The sequence below is a fragment of the Phyllopteryx taeniolatus genome, chromosome 7, assembly GCF_024500385.1.
Source record: "Phyllopteryx taeniolatus isolate TA_2022b chromosome 7, UOR_Ptae_1.2, whole genome shotgun sequence".
Lineage (NCBI taxonomy): Eukaryota > Metazoa > Chordata > Actinopteri > Syngnathiformes > Syngnathidae > Phyllopteryx > Phyllopteryx taeniolatus.
The window spans coordinates 24,091,316-24,108,568 of NC_084508.1; the positions used below are offsets into that span (position 1 = coordinate 24,091,316).

At 43.5% G+C, this 17,253-nt stretch overlaps 2 protein-coding genes across 7 annotated transcripts in view; both read right to left on the minus strand.

Annotated features, from left to right (window-relative positions):
- The window catches only part of arhgef18b (rho/rac guanine nucleotide exchange factor (GEF) 18b), a 120,290-nt gene extending 114,407 nt beyond the window's left edge, over positions 1 to 5,883 (minus strand). For 5 of the 6 annotated variants that reach the window (XM_061780644.1, XM_061780641.1, XM_061780643.1 and 2 more), the window contains exons 1-3: positions 5,675 to 5,883; positions 5,211 to 5,252; positions 3,953 to 4,110 (exon numbers count right to left, since the gene is read on the minus strand). In XM_061780644.1, the coding sequence (XP_061636628.1) occupies positions 3,953 to 4,110; positions 5,211 to 5,252; positions 5,675 to 5,868 (394 nt within the window). In that variant the 5' untranslated portion in view covers positions 5,869 to 5,883. The remainder of the gene's footprint in view (positions 1 to 3,952; positions 4,111 to 5,210; positions 5,253 to 5,674) is intronic. The other variant, XM_061780640.1, reaches the window with a different exon arrangement.
- A 2,779-nt stretch (positions 5,884 to 8,662) lies between these two features.
- On the minus strand, positions 8,663 to 11,488 carry LOC133481318 (uncharacterized). Its single transcript, XM_061780524.1, has 2 exons — positions 11,165 to 11,488; positions 8,663 to 9,604 (listed from the first exon to the last, which is right to left on the minus strand). The coding sequence occupies exons 1-2, from the start codon at positions 11,364 to 11,366 to the stop codon at positions 9,015 to 9,017; spliced, it is 792 nt and encodes a 263-aa protein (XP_061636508.1). The 5' UTR covers positions 11,367 to 11,488; the 3' UTR covers positions 8,663 to 9,014.
- Between the last annotated feature and the right edge of the window lie 5,765 nt (positions 11,489 to 17,253).

Consider the following 17,253-nt stretch of genomic DNA (forward strand, 5'->3'; position numbering starts at 1 on the left):
GAAAAAATGATAACCACCAAAAACAGAATATAGCTAACTAATCCATTTATGACTGTAGCATAAATTCAGTACTTTGTGTACATCAATGTTGACTTATTCCTCTGTCTTGTCTTTCTTTGTCCCTGTGTGCTATTAATGTCCAGTAACTTCATCAGAGCAGATTTGATTATACTGTATAAAATCGAATTTGGACAGGCAGAGCCAGCAAAAAAAAAAAAAAAAAAACAACAACTCCACAATAAACTATAAACATGGCAGCCAGGAAGACGCTGCCATGTAAACACAGCACTAGACACACTGACTTACTGTACTGGCATCTACTGTATTTTCTATAAGACTAAATCACAAGCATGGACGCTGCTTGATGTCCACGCGGAAAAGGCCTTTTATGGTCAGCGACGCGTAATGGATAATCCATCAACACCACGATCAAACATGTGCGTGTGTGTGGGCTTGTTTTTGTCAGCTGAGTCTCCACCTCACTGGAAGTGATCCGCTACTGAATTCAATGCCATCAATAATAAATCACTTTTACAAAGTGTCCCAAGACAACACATCGAGTGGATGATGCCATCAACATTTTACTAGTTGATCTGTTTCATGCTGGATCTTTTGTATACTTAAGCATGCTTGTCCAAACTTAAAAATGAGTTTTTCTTAATACACAACATCCCAAAAAAGCTAAGGATTTTTGGCTTTCGGGTGAAAATTCAGCATGAATTTAAAATGCAGTATAACCTTTACAGATGAATAATATGACCTTGTACTTTTTGTGCAGCTTGTTGCTCTCTAACAAGGAGCTGAATGGCAAAATCCACAAAAGGTCTTGGATCTATGAATGGTCCAATACATTTCCACTTCTATGCCTTTCTGTGACTCTTCCAGTCTCTCTGTGTCTGGCACTCTGTGACACGCCCAGCTCAGTGGTCACTTCCCTCAGAGAGCATCCTGTTTGAAGCCTCAATGTGCAGAGGTGTTGCTTGGTCTCATGATGTGAACAGCATGATGATGATGATGATGCTGATGATGATGCATAAATACCAATTCTAATTTCAACAATGAAGCAACATTTCTTTTCATCAGGGTGCTGCAGAAATGATCCAATTTCATCAATTATTATTTTTTCATTACAAATGAATCTTTGTTTATCTATGCCAGTGACATATAGTGACAGGCAGAACAATTTAATGCTCTTCCACTAGATGGCAGAAGGTACAATTAACTTGTGTATCCACTTGTTGCCATTCATACAGAATATAGTAAAGGCTTTGTTTTCAACTATACAGGCCCAGTTTCGCACCTATAGTAAGCAAATTTGTGAGTAAACGTAAAAGCTGCCATTTTGCTGCTGGAACAATATTGTAACTGCATTTCTGTCATTTCGAGCTCTGCGGAATCAAATAGCATGTTATTGATTGAAGGGAGGAACAAACAAGGGTACCTCCACTGCATTATAGTTAAAAAAAATCAATCAATCAAATCATACTAATAACAACAACAACCATTATTATTGTTGGGGTTATAGTTATTATCAGAGGAAAAAGAACAAAAGAGAAATGATGAGCAGAATGTCCATCAGTGTGCAATCACAAGAGGAACTTGATGGTCGTCATATGATTAGAACATGATCACTTGATGGTTTTCTCCGCCAATGAGTTTTCTTTCAACGTCATTTTATTTTGTCTCTTCCAAATAACCACATGACCATGTCAATTTTGATAATGATTCAACTTGTTGAACAAGTCTTGAGACTCATTTGAATGATCAAACAATTCTGGTATACTGTACCCCACAAATGTTGTTGAAAGGACCATTGTTGATAAAATATTTGCATTGCTGTATTTATATTATGGGGGCCAATGAACACTTAATTATCATGGGGGATATGTTAGAGACCTACCTGCAGTAGATGAAAATCCACGGTATAGAGACCATGTCATTTTACCCCTCGCACACGCTTTCAACATATTTAAAGTTATTAAAACCAATTTAAACTTACTAAAACTTTTTTAACTAACTTAGCACATTGTAAACATAAAATGTGTTTAATAATAATAAATAAAATCGGATATTAAATGTACAGAAAGCTGCAGGGACTGGACGAATGGTTGCAATCGAAGGAAAGATGAATGCAGCCAAGTACAAGGACATCCTGGACGAAAACCTTCTCCAGAGTGCTCAGGACCTCGGACTGGGCCAAAGGTTCACCTTCCAACAAGACAATGACCCTAAGCACACAGCTAAAATAACGAAGGAGTGGCTTCAGAACAACTCCATGACTGTTCTTGAATGGCCCAGCCAGAGCCCTGACTTAAACCCAATTGAGCATCTCTGGAGAGACCTGAAAATAGCTGCCCACCAACGTTCACCGTTGGCACAGGATCCCCAAATCCAGGTGTGAAAAACTTGTTGCATCATTCCCAAAAAGACTCATGGCTGTATTCGCTCAAAAGGGTGCTTCTACGAAATACTGAACAAAGGGTCTGAATACTTATGGCTGTGTGATATTTCACTTTTTCTTTTTTTTTTTAAATCTGCAAAAATTTCAACACTTCAGTTTTTTTTCTTCTGTGGGGTCCTGCGTGTACATTAATGAAGAAAGAAATGAACTTAAATGATTTTAGTAAATGGCTGCACTATAAAGAGTGAAATACTTAAGGGGATCTGAATACTTTCCGTACCCACTGTGTATATGTATATGTATATATATATATATATATATATATATAAGTAATTGCACACGGAACAGAAGATGAATGAATGAATCCATTACAGTAAGTATAGTGGAAAAACGCAATTTAGCAGGCGCATGAACTATGAACCATGTTAGTTAGCTCGTTGGCAATATCACGCAAACACGACAAACCTTTGTAAAGGCTGGCATACAGGTCGAGGCAGAAGTCATTACATTTCAGTGAGAATCTGGATAAAGGTGCTGAAAGAGGAATTTATTTTCACTTGCTACAATGCTGGAGGCTGTGAAGCAACCAGATTCAGCAGAAGGGTGGAAAAAAGTTTGTGGTGTACGGCGGTTGTCACCCACTTGGTAATTGTTAAGGTTAGCACTGCCTAAAGGAGTGGAGATTAACTTGATCTATTTCAATTTATCACTGTTTTTTTTTCAAGAAAAGCATGTTTGTGATTTTGTTTTCTTTATAATAAAAATGATTTGGCATTTTTGTTGTTTTTTTCAATACAAATAGCAGAAAACAAAAACATGTTTTTAGTTATTGAATGAAAAGATTTGAAAAAGTAAAAACATATATTTTGCATTTTATTAACTTAAAAAGTTGAATAAAAACAATTTGTATATCTTTCAAGAGATTTCAGGTGTTTTAAAAACAAAAATTAGAATAACGATAATAGGGTGTAACTCCCGCATGCTTTTAATAATAATAAAAACTTTAATCGTTTGTGTATTTGATGGCAAAAGAGACGCCTTGAAACTTTATGTTGCTATCATAAAGTACATGTTTGAATACACATGCGCGCACAAACACACACACACACAAATGCAATTCATGTGTAATTGACCACATACTAGATTATATTACACCTTCAAATATGTCATCCATCACTATAACGGTCATGGGGACTTGGGTTTTCAATCATGGGTTTGTGTACGTGGGTGTGTAAAGTGTGACATTAAAAAAAAACAAGTGTGAGCTCTAAAAACAGCTTTGATGGTCTACCTCGTGTCTGAAAGCACACCTAACACTTCCTGTTTGTTTCTGTGCCGCCATATTGCTCTAATGTTACCATACAGTGACACGACTGCCATCCATCGCGCAGTGACATGAGGGCTGGGCCTGTTTGTCCTCCAAGAAGTGTGTGCGCCTGCTAAATTGATGCCACCTGATTCCTCGTATCATGCCAACTTCCCTCACCATAAAGCCATACAAAGTCGCAAAAGGTAAACAGAAAAGAAAAGGGAGCAAACTTGGGCACGTACCTCTCTTGAAGGACCACCTCTTCATCCAGAGTTTGGAGAAGGAGGGCCAGGAGTTGTTGAGCGGAGCATCCGCCATGCGAGCGGCGCGCTGTGGAGGTCGGCTGGAACTGTGGCACGCTGTTGCTGTTGCTGTTGCTGCTGCTGCTGTGGTACCAGCGCTGAGGAAGAGGAGGAGGAGGCAGAAGAAGAGGAGGAGAAAGAGGAGGAGGAGGAGTGAGTGTGAGGGGAGACGCAATACTGCCACCAGTATGTGTATGTTGGATTTTTTTTTGTCCAAACAGATTTCAGCCTCTCTGTGCCGCCATGTCAATCTAATCTGCCCAGGCCCTTCGGAATCAGCAGCGTTGGTTGATGTAACTCAAACTACATTAGCAGTAAGTTTCTTTTACCGGCCAGATTTCCAATTCGTCCTCGGAGGGCCAGCGAGGTGGCCCACAATAACGGCAGCATTTTTCTGTCCTCTGATTGGTTGGTCAGAGCAAGCCAAGTTCAACTACCAAAATACGTCTGTAGCGATCTGCACACATTCATAGACAAAGTTTTCGCGGGGGCAACAATACATTTCTATAAAAAGGCAGTAAACGCAGAATTTTCGATACAGCTCTTATTATTACACTTTTGCATTATGGTGTGGCCAATGTGTATATTTACAGTTTCAGCCCCACACTTTTGTATTTTGAAACGATTACAAACCATTCTCGCCTTGGACTGGTCACCAGCCAATCGCAGGGCACGTATAGACCAACAACTATTCACAGCCACATTCACACCTTCGTAGAATTTCGTCTTCAGTGGACCGAATGCATGTTTTTGCAAATGTGCGAGGCAAGGCCATTTGGAAACTCCGAGAGTCCAACATTGAACCCCTCGACTGTGAGGCAGACATGCTAACTAAATTTGTAATATAGACTTATGATTTGTGTGTGTGTGTGTGTTTATCACAATAACAGTGTTTCTGCACGTGGAAACAGTTGTTATGAAAATGTTACTTTTTGTGTGTAATAGTCACATATTGCCATCACATAAGTGTGGTGGTATACAAATGAATCACTAAGTACATTTCAGTTGTATTTAACTTTTACATTGACCACATTGACTTTACAACAACAAACATGTTTTTTTAAACCTGAGCCAAAAATGTTATCTTGTTGATCAATAAAGTACATTAAGTACGCTGTTTTACTTTGCCAGGTGGCAGCCCATTAACAGGAGAGGTGCCAACTCAGTTTGGAAACCTTGCTGTAATTCAATGGCTTACTTTGCCTGATGTGTGTTCAACTCCAATGAAGGTTTGAAGTTGCTTCGGAAATAAAAGGGAAAACAAAAGAAAACACGTCATTCCCACTTTACAGATTACACAGTTTTAGTGAAATGATGCAGAAACAGAAAAAAGGAAGTATGCGTTATGAAATGCTGTTGACCAGTGAAGAATTCTATTGTCTATTCTGTGAGTGGGGGGAGTACAGTGTACATACGTTTTGTACAAACCTGCGCATATACTCTAGGATACATTTCTAACCTGCCAAAAAAAATATGGTCGCCACCTTTCTTGTGTAATACGCAGGATGAGTGTCAAGTTGAGTTGAGTGCACATGGAGTGGAAAAAGTCTCGGCACAAAAACACAAAACTCAAGTCCAAAACTTCTCATATTTTCAACAAATATGACACATAGATGCCTATCGTGGACACACACGTTTAGCATATTATTAAGGTGTACTTACGTTGTATGGCAGGTGAGAGGATGTTCTGTTCTGGCTTTGTCCTCACACTGACTGACTGACGATGATGACTGGCAGACACAAATTGAGTCAGGGCAGTTTCCTCTTTGCGTCGTTCTGTACAAAACCACGACGTTGTCTTCAGCTGACATCCAGTGGTGCATTTCCTCATGTGTGACACACATGCACGTCGTCATGTTTGATGTGCTTTACGCACATCTGCTTGCACATTGAGCAATGTGAGTATTGTGGCATAGTCGATTGTTTTTGATCTTGTTAACGTAGACTACATACATTAAAAAAAACTACAGTGCAGGTATTGATTTTTTTTTATAATCATTTATCTTATTGAATAATTGTTTCATGTATTCATTGTAATTAACAAAATAAAATTAGTAAAAACAACAATTTAACATGTTTTATGTAGAGTACTTTAAAAAAAAGGGTTGGCTATATTTAAATTCATTAGAAATAATATTTCAAATGAGAATGAAATACTCTTTACTTACTTACTTAATACTTTTTCAAAAACTCCTTTTACCTCATCTACGAGGTACCTGCCCCATTTTAAAAGTCTCGGTACAGTGTGCAAAGAACAAAGTGCTTCCTTTATTGTCGTATTGATGAATTTACTCACCTCAGCAGATTGTAACTCACCCCATGATCCCAGTGTCCATAAGTCAACAAAAACTTCGTTCGATAAAGTGCAGACTCTAAATATGTTACAATAATGCAAAAAGGAGTTTTCCTGTATTTCTAATCCATATAGATGTTTTGTTTAAACTCATTGTATAAAGTTAAAATTGAATTGAAAGTTAATCAACACCCACAATTATATTATTAGTATTGTAGTAATATCAATTTATGAACTTTAATTGAACAATTTAATGAACTTTCATTTCTAAGGTTAACTAACATGAAATGTGTTACAGTGTAGGTGTGAATGAGTGAATAGTTATTTGTCTATATGTGCTCTGCGATTGTCCAGCGACCAATGCAGGTTGTACCCCACCTCTCGCAGAAAGTCAGCTGGGATAAGCTCTCGTGACCTGTGACCCTAATGAAGACAAAATGGATGGATTGATAGAGTATTCTGAACCTCAATTGCTTTTGACTAATCAAATAAAATCGTCAAGGCCGAGGTCAATGAGGGCCAGTCCTCCTGGGTTGGAAGAGCAATTCACAGGTGACAAAGGTTAGTCGACTGCATGCAACACAGGTTTGAATCAGTTCTCAGAAACAGTGCTTATAAATTATTAGTTCAGTGATTCACAGAAAAGCAAGCTCTTCAAGAATGTATCTGTTTATATAGTAAATGTATGAGATTGGAAATAAAAATGCAAAGACTGCTAATTTTGGAACAGTTAAATATTCCTTTTTCTTCACATTCTGTAAAGGAATAACAAATTTGATGCTATTTTATCGTGCTTTGATTTGGATTAGAATGTGCACGTACACACATTTTTGTGAACTCAACTGTACATACATTCCCTGACGTGGCATATGAAGAACAAAATGATGGTTATGAAAAACTGTGCACTTTCATTCCAAAATGCCACCACCACCTAGAGGTTATGAGAAAGGTGTACACTTTCATTCTAATAAAGCCACCACCACCTGGTGGTTAAAAAAGGTATAGCCTACACTTTCATTCCAATATGACAGGTGTACGTATGACTGCATATATGTACAGTTGTGCTTATAAGTTTACAAACCCTGGCAGAATGTTTGAATGTTTTTTTAAATTTTTTATATAAATATGACTGATGACTGAACAACAACCATCAATTTCTTTATGGTTATGTTTTGTTTCATGATAATGCTTTTCTGAAATGCTTAACAGTTTAATTTGAATCCCATGAAAATAAAATTAAATGTGTTTCCCCTGGCCCTTCATGTTTTCTTTAAAGAATTGTACCGATCTTACAGATGAGCCACAACTGTGTGTTTTCTAAATTACTAAATAAAAGTAGGGTTGTGAATTTCAAAATAAGAGCAAGTTAATAAAAAAAAAAGTATTACGTGATCAAATAAAGTGTTTAACTTCAGAATAATTATTGGAAAAAAATACAAAATACAGATAATACTTAATTTTTATCATATGGGTAGAAGCAAAATCTTGCATTGTAAAAATGCATTATACATAGGTAGAAGGGTATCCTGTTTTGTTTGCTCGTCTCCTGTGTGGAATTTTCTGCTGTGTTGCAGTCCGTGGGTGCTGGTTGGTGGGCGGAGTCTCCCGCGATGCAGCTGCTGGTGATTTGTCATCAGCAGTGTATTTAAGCATGGGAGACGCAGGAGGAAAACGCCGAGAAATTGTGCCTTGATTGTTGCCGTTGCCAGCGTTGTTACATTCTCGTGCATTCCCATGTTCATTCCGTCCTGCCAGTATCTAATTTCGTCTGCCGTTTTTCTAATAAGTACAACTGTGTTTTTCTTAGTGGTGGGCAAGTGAACCCTCATGAAACACTGAGGCTTTCCGAACAATTGTGCCAAAAAAACTTCAAAGCTTCAAGGCTTCAGTGATGGTGACATCTGGTGGACAACAGAGCACGACTGAAGCCCTGGCACAGTTTCCCATGACAGCAATAAAAGTTCAGAAAAGTATATATGGTCATTAAAGTGTTTTGTTCATTCATACCAAATAATGATTATATCGTCGTTACAATAAAATATGCAGACGCTCTCCCCCATACTCTAAAACACATTCCAGATTAACCCAAAGAATGTGGTTAAATGTTGGTTAAGGGTTTATTTAAAGCGTTGAGCTTTATTTAAAAACTACTCAAAGTCCCTAACAGGATTAGAGATCCTTCCTGCTTTGCAAATGATCATGGTGTGTGAATTCAGAAACGTGTGTGTGGTGGTTTTAAGGAAAACCTTTATGAAGATAATGGTTTGTCATTTGGGGACTTGTATGGTTGACTTGCCAAAATACTGTCATGAACGGAACAGAGGATAGGACCCAAAAATGCACGACTCCAAAACAAATTGACAGTTTCCAAAAAGAGAGGTTTAATAGACGGGCATAGGTCGGTACACAGGAAGGCAATCCAAGAGAGGCAACAGTATCCAAAAACATGAGGCAAAGAGACAAGGTCGATAATCGGAACAGGGTCAAGTCTTACTGTGAATCTATGACGTGGAAACAAGGAATGCTGGAACGCGACGACAAGGTACAACGAACTGGCAACGAGAGGAAATGAGACACGAGGTTATATACAAGGGGTAATTAGGGTGAACGAGGCACAGGTGATGAAGATGCTCACAGGACCAGGTGTGTGTGAAACGGGGGGGGCAAGACAAAACCCGGAACACACACATATGACAGTACCCCCCCCCCTTAACGGCCGGCCCCAGACGGCCCTGGGGCCCCTGGATGCGCAACGTGGAAGTCCCGAATGAGCGAATCATCCACGATAAACGCAGACGGTACCCAGGAACGCTCCTCAGGCCCATAGCCCTCCCAGTCCACCAGATATTGAAATCCCCTGCCCCTCCGACGAGATGACAACAGCCGCTTCACAGAGAAGACAGGGCCCCCATCCACAAACCGGGGGGGAGGAGGGGGCCTGGAAGGCGGGACCAGAGGGGACTCCCGGGCTGGCTTGAGTAGGCTGACGTGAAAAGTAGGGTGGACCCGCATAGACCTTGGGAGCCTCAGCTTCACGGTGACAGGGTTGATGATTTTTGTGATGGGGAAGGGCCCAACGAACCTGGGAGCGAGCTTCTTGGACTCCACCCGGAGTGGAATATGTTTGGTCGAAAGCCAAACTCGCTGACCCACTTTGTAGTTCGGGGCCGGTGTCCTCCGACGGTCAGCAGCGGCTTTGTAGGACCGTCCCTGGCGCAGCAGCATCTGGCGGGCTCGCTCCCAGGTCCTCCTGCAGCGTCTCACCAAGGTTAATGCAGCTGGAACTGTGGATTCTGAGGCTATGGCAGGAAACAGAGATGGTTGGTAACCATGCACAACGTGAAAAGGCGATAGACCAGTGGATGCAGAGGGGAGGGAATTGTGGGAGAATTCGACCCAAACCAGTTTCTGAGACCAGGATCGCGGCTCCTGTGAAGCGAGACATCGGAGCCCCGTCTCCAGGTCCTGGTTCAGCCTCTCGGTTTGGCCGTTGGTCTCAGGATGAAACCCGGATGACAGACTGACGGTAGCACCTATGAGTTTACAAAACTCCTTCCAAAATTGCGAAATGAATTGGGGACCCCTATCAGACACCACATTCTTGGGGAAACCATGGAACTTAAAAACCTGATTAATCATTAGCTCGGCAGTGTCTTTAGCTGAGGGGAGTTTTGGAAGTGCAATGAAGTGCGCCATCTTAGAGAACCTGTCAACAACTGTAAGAATGGTGGTATTGCCTTTAGAGGCCGGTAATCCTGTAACAAAGTCTACGGAAATGTCTGACCAAGGACGTTGTGGTATTGGCAGGGGTCGCAACTCCCCAGAAGGACGTTGATGAGAGGCCTTGTTAGCAGCACATACCTGGCAAGCATTGACGTAATCGCTAACATCCCTCCTAACATTAGGCCACCAAAAGCGCTGTTCGACCACTGATAGCGTCTTGGCAATGCCTGGGTGACATACCGTTCGGTTCGTGTGAGCCCAGTGGATGACTTTTCCCCTTAAGGTCGGAACCACATAAAGCCTGTTCTCGGGGCAATCTTCAGGGCTAGGAGTGTCTTTCAGAGCCCCTTCAACCGCAGTCTCAATGTCCCAAACAAAAGCGGAAATGAAGCATGACTTAGGGAAAATAGTCTTAGGGTCGGACAAAGAACTCTCCTCGGAGAAAATGCGTGACAAAGCATCTGGCTTACCATTTTTAGAACCCGGTCGGTATGATAACGTAAAATTAAATCTAGAGAAGAAAAGAGCCCATCTAGCCTGCCTCGCATTTAATCTTTTGGCAGTTTTAATATATTCAAGGTTCTTGTGGTCTGTCCATACTAAAAACGGAGTATGTGCCCCCTCTAGCCAGTGCCTCCACTCCATCAAAGCCACCTTGACTGCCAACAGTTCACGGTCGCCAATGTCATAATTTCTTTCAGCTGGGGTCAATTTTTTGGAGAGAAACGCACAAGGATGTAACTTCTCATCCTTGAGAGACTTCTGGGAGAGCACTGGTCCTATTCCGGCATCAGACGCATCGACTTCTACCACAAACTGCTGTTTGAGATCTGGCAAAGTAAGGATGGGAGCGGAGGTAAAGCTCGACTTAAGTTTTTGAAAAGCTGCATGACAAAGCGGGTTCCATACAAAAGGTTTGTGTGGCGAGGTAAGATCATGCAAAGGAGAGGCTATAGAACTGAAATTCCTGATGAATTTCCTGTAGAAGTTTGCGAACCCTAAGAACCTTTGTACATCTTTGCGTGACGTGGGAGTAGGCCAATTAATAACGGCATCGACTTTGCAAGGGTCCATCTTGACTTCACCTTGAGCCAGGACGAAACCCAGAAAAGAAACGGACGCCTGGTGGAACTCACATTTCTCAGCCTTGACATAGAGTTGATTCTGCAGTAACTGCTGCAAAACAGAGCGGACATGAATAATGTGAGTCTCCTCATCCGGGGAGAATATCAGAATATCATCTAAATAAACAAAAACATAAACATTCAACATGTCGCGCAGGACATCGTTGACAAGGTTCTGGAAAACAGCTGGAGCGTTAGTAAGCCCAAAAGGCATTACCAAATATTCATAATGTCCAGTTGGTGTGTTGAATGCTGTTTTCCATTCATCCCCCTCCCTTATCCTGACTAGATGATATGCATTTCTTAAGTCCAGTTTTGTGAAAATCTTGGCTCCCTCCAGGAACTCAAAGGCGGTGGAGATGAGAGGAAGAGGGTACCTGTTTTTTACCGTGATCTCATTGAGACCCCGGTAATCGATACAGGGTCGCAGGGTCTTGTCTTTCTTGTCCACGAAGAAAAATCCTGCTCCCGCAGGGGATGAAGATGGGCGAATGATCCCGGCTGCCAGTGATTCTTCTACGTATTCCTTCATGGCCTTGTGTTCCGGCCCTGAAAGAGAGAACAACCTCCCTCGTGGGGGTGTGGTTCCAGGCAGCAAGTCAATAGCACAGTCATAAGGTCTGTGGGGTGGAAGGGATTTGGCCTTGGACTTGGAAAAAACATCTTTAACATCCTGATAACAGGTGGGCACTTGAGATAAATCAGGATCCGCACATGGGGTCTGTGGAGTGTCCTTAGAAGCATGACCCTGAACATCACGTGGCGGCTTGAAACAGTTCCGGGCGCAATTGCTGCCCCATGACATAACCTGCCCAGAGGACCAGTCAATGTGGGGGTTATGTAATTTCAACCATGGGTTCCCTAAGATAACGTCATGATTCATGGCGTCAAAAACATGAAAACTAATACGTTCCGAGTGAGAATCAGGGAATGTCAATGTGAGTGTTTGGGTGCGGTGAGTGATCTTGCCCATAAAACTGCCGTCTGCAGCATAGGTGTTGCGGTGGCGTTTTATTCCAAAGGTTCTAAGGTGCATACGTCTAACAAGGATGGAGTTGAGTAAATTTGCATCAGAACCAGAGTCAATTAAAACAGGTGTATGAATTTCTTGATCAGGAGAGCATAGTGTCACTTTAGGAAGAACCCGTGTAGGGTCTTCCTTAATGAAATTCAGACTCACCTCTCCCGTGCCCTGGCTACCGGCACCGGCAACTTTGACGTGACAGTTGCTCACGGAATGACCCAACTGACCGCAGTAGAAGCACCGCCCTTCCCTCAGCCGGCGTTGACGTTCCTCAGGGGAGAGACGGAACCTGCCCAGTTGCATGGGCTCATCCGTGGTGACGCTAGCCAGTGGATTGAGACTGGCAGCAGGGAATCTGCCTTGGTTTGGCTTGTCACCGAGGGTCGTCCTCCAAGTGCGCGGTGAAGCATCCCTCCGCCGAACTCCATCCAGCTCGCGATCCAAAAGCCTTCTGTCGATCTTGAGGGCGAGAGCGATGAGAGTGTCCAAGTCGGTTGGCAGGTCTAGCGGGACTAAATGATCCTTGACGGCGGGGGATAGTCCTTGAAAAAAGGCATCGAGTAGCGCCCGATTATTCCAATGAGTCTCAGCTGCTAGAATGCGAAACTCAATCGCGTAATCTGACACCCTGCGCTTGCCTTGTTGTAAGGTGACAAGGGAGCGAGCTGCGTCACGATCAGGAGTGGAAAATTGAAAAATTTGCTCCATAGTCTTGACGAAAAAAGCCCATGAATGACACGCGGCGGAATTGCGGCTCCATTCAGCAGTAGCCCACGCCTCCGCACGACCAGTCAGGTGGGAAATGACGAATGCGATCTTTGCCCGCTCGGTGGGGAAGGCGGTTGCCTGTAGTTCAAAGTGGAGTTCGCACTGCGTGATGAACGGCTTAATGTTCCCAGATTCTCCAGAGAACCTCTCCGGTCGAGAGAGCTGTGGGCAGACAGCAGCGGAGGTGGCAGGTGGCTGCATGGTGACTACTTCACACGGAAATACCGTGGCAGTACTGGGTGTGGTGCCAACTGGTTCCTTCTCTTGAAAAAATTTCAAAAGAAGTTCAAACTGCGAGGCCACCTGTCTCATCATATTGTCCTGATTCCTTGACAGTCCCTCTAGATGAAGGTGGAGGGTGGCAATCTGCTCATCCTGGTTCGCGAGGCGTTGACCCTGCGCTTGAAGGGCCTTGCGCACCGGGTCTGAGTCTGCTGGGTCCATGTTCTGGCCAGTTCGTTCTGTCATGAACGGAACAGAGGATAGGACCCAAAAATGCACGACTCCAAAACAAATTGACAGTTTCCAAAAAGAGAGGTTTAATAGACGGGCATAGGTCGGTACACAGGCAGGCAATCCAAGAGAGGCAACAGTATCCAAAAACATGAGGCAAAGAGACAAGGTCGATAATCGGAACAGGGTCAAGTCTTACTGTGAATCTATGACGTGGAAACAAGGAATGCTGGAACGCGACGACAAGGTACAACGAACTGGCAACGAGAGGAAATGAGACACGAGGTTATATACAAGGGGTAATTAGGGTGAACGAGGCACAGGTGATGAAGATGCTCACAGGAGCAGGTGTGTGTGAAACGCGGGGGGGAAGTCAAAACCCGGAACACACACATATGACAAATACTCTCTCTCCAAATCGCCTCACAACCCCATTTTGAAGCATAATGATGCATCTTATATAGCATGGCGCCAAACCACTCAAATCTGTCAAACCTGTCAAGCTGTCATTGGCTCAGAATCCGTTGAAACGCCATGAGCCAATGAAAAGCTTCAAAACATTTTGAAGGAATGAAGCGCGAAGCGATGATGTTCGAAGCTTCAAACGTCATCGGTCATGTGACACTGGTGTTTTGATACAAGCTCCGAAGCAGCGTTTCGAATCACTCAGCTTCAGGAAGAGTGACACAAGCTCCAAAGCCTCGGTATCATTTGCCCATCACTAGTTTTTCTGTTCTTGCTTCTCTTCCTTGTGTAGGTTAGAGTTTGTTCTCCTAGTTTCCTTTAGTGTTTTCCTCCTGTGGCTCCCCGTTCACCGTCCTCATTTAGGTACTGGTCCGCTAGATGGTTTTCACGTTGACCTTCTGTCACAAAAAAGGCACAGGGGTGCAGTTTCTGGGTCGTGGGGTAGAAAAATGGCCAGGTCTTTGCAAAATACCGGAGAGAGATCATGATATTCTCCAGGGAGGTCAACGAGCATGGAAGAGGGTGGTGGTGTACCAGAAGGAGGTATAGCTGAGAGCAGGCAGTGTGAGTGGCAATGAGGGCTCCTTCCGGTGATGGCTAAGTATGTCCAGTCTATGGTGGGGTTGTGTCTTTTAAGCCAGGGAATTCCAAGGACTAATGGGGTATCAGGAGAAGGGATAACAAAAAGGGAAATGTTTTCGCTGTGATTTCCTGAAATAAGCAAGGTGAATGGCACAGTTTGGTGGGTAACAGCGGAGATGATACGACCATCCAGGGCTGTGACTTTCTTCGGGGACGGAAGTGGTTGGAGAGGGATTTGGAGCTGGTGAATTATGGCTTCATGAATGAAATTGTCATCGGCACCGGACTCAATCAGGGCAGTGATGGGGGTGTTAAGAGCCGAAACTATAATGCAAGCGGGAACGGTCATGTGAGAAGGAGAGCTTGAGGGGATGGAGGTTTGGCTCACCACGACGCTCTCAGGTTGCGGTAAGCCTGGTCTTTTGGCCGGAGGGGACATGAGGAAATAAAGTGACCGGTTTGACCGCAGTAGATACACAGCCGCTGGGCGATGACGCTCCTGACGCCGCTGACGCTCCTGTGGATCTAACCGTGTCTTAGCAACTTGCATGGGCTCTTCAGTGGCTACGGGGAGCCACGGAAAGGCGGAAGACTGTGCAGGAGGCGGGTGTGAAGCTGACGGCGCAGCGCTCGGAGTGGGAGGGTTTTTGCGTGAGCGAACCCCCCTCTCTCGCGGTCGGAAAAGGAATTGAATGGGTGGAGTACCGGGGAGGAGTTTAGCCATAAGGAAGTGGACCATTTAGCTGCTTTGCCGCGGAGGAGGTTAGTGACATACGCTACTTTGGATTGTTCGGTAGGATAGCAATTGAGTAGAAACTGGCTACATGCACCTAGGTCCCCGGGGTAGGGCTCGGGCAGCGGAACACAAGGTTCTTTATACAGGAGGCATGGTGGCGCTGAGGCTGCGGGCTCCCTAGGCGTACTTAGAGGTGGATGGTTAGCTAGCATTGTCGAAGAAAGGAGTGATACCTGTTGTGTGAGGGAGTGTAGGGATTCCGTGAGTTCTTGGAGAGTCTTGGCCGAAGTATTCTGACACGAATAGAGAGTGGCTGGATCCAAGAGCAGTCGGAGGCAGATGTGAAAGGATGAATAGTTTATTGATGAAAGGTAATGGCAGTGGTCCTAGATGGGTTGGCAGGCAGTGGTGAGGACAGGCGGCAGGCAGTGGTGAGGTCAGGTGGCTGGCTTGGCGGCAGGAATTACGTGGATAAGGAACACGGGGGGAAAACACACTGGAACAAGGAGACAGCAGTCAAAAAGGGAAGGAGGAATAGCGTGACTTACGGGAGGTAAAAGGGCCGTGGTACCACTGAACGTAACTGCAATACTTCGACGAGGATTTCCTGGAACAGGCAGGTTTATATAGGTGGTGATAAGGCTGATTGGAGACAGGTCCTGAAAACAGAGAAGGGCGGGAAGAGAGAGAGAGAGAGAGAGAGAGAGAGAACGCAAAGCACCCTCCTGGCTACAATAATGGAACTGCAGGCAGTATATGACATCCTTCATGCCATTCCTTTCATCAATCCATTGCTTTTTACAATTCGGCAGCATGATGTGGTTATTTCAACATCATTTTTGATACATTTCTTAGCTTTGTGGTGAACCTGCAGTGTGTGACTCAGTAGATAGTGCTGTGAGCACTGTATGTTGAGCACCCTTTGGCGGCCACAGAAGTGCACTGTCCCGCTTAATTTCAACAGAGGCAAAGGGGGGAAAATTGTCCTGGCAGCGCGGCTGCTGGTCATTACGCCGGGGGGATCAGAGGCTGCCTCTCTGCAGCTCGTGAGAGCACATGCAAATGTCCTCCGCTGGGAATTCTCCTCACCCCGCTTGAGCTGTGAGAAGTTCAGAGAAAGCGGGGTTTTCAGAGCATTCAGTGACACACCCACAGCATCTGCAAGCTGAAAGACTGTCTCCATTCTCTACCATTTTGAAGCCTGATTTCAAATTCTTTGCAATTTAAAAAAAAAAAAATAATTTATCCATTCGTTCATTGTCCGGCTTGTTAACCATACTCCTCTCTATGGTGTGTCAAATTTATAAGACATTTCTTGGTGACTTTGGGGCAATTTTAACACTGTGCTTAAATGTAAAAAAGTAAAATAACTGTAATTAAATGATTATTCCTTTAAATTGCGTTGCAGATAAAAGTTCAATTAAAAAACATTTGAATGTTATTTGTTTAAATATTTCATAAATATTAAATGCAAATTGATTGAACTTAAAAGTTAAATACATCTAAATGGGTATGACAGGGAGCTCACTTACCACTAGTGGCACTCGTACCACACTTTGAGAATCACTGATGTACAATACGTATATTTATTGTCCTTTAGCTGCTCTCTCTTTGAGACAAAGAACAGTTACTGTCAGGCCCAAACACACCAAAAAAACAAACTAGTTCTGCTCAAAAAAACTTCTGTGGCAGAAGGCTGTTGAATGTCGTTCATCCAATCACAAATTTAACAGCAGCAGTGTTCCATTTTTTATTGACAGTTTGTGGGACTGTCAATAATCAATCCACTGTGTGGATCCAGCAGTTTCGCTCAGTAAACAACAACGTGCTAACCATTGTAACGCTAACTGCTTTGTCAGTTCAGCGTAATAAGAAGCAGCGGCATTTCCTAGCAGTCCCACGTTGCATCGGCACCGTCGACTATAGCTCATCATTAGCACAATTGTTGACGTGTATGTATGCATACTTTACATACTGTATGTGCGTGCATAGCTGTAAACTGCTTACTCCTATATTTTTAGGGTACAGCAATGTTTAAAGATGTTTTGAAGCATTTGAAATGCTATTTAAGTG

Coding starts and splice junctions, on each gene's coding strand:
- LOC133481318 (XM_061780524.1), bottom strand. CDS start 11,366: ATGCCTTTTGGGCTTACTAACGCTCCAGCTGTTTTCCAGAACCTTGTC. Junction 9,605..11,164: donor CTATGTCAAGGCTGAGAAAT/GTGAGTTCCACC, acceptor TTCCTGCCATAG/CCTCAGAATCCACAGTTCCA.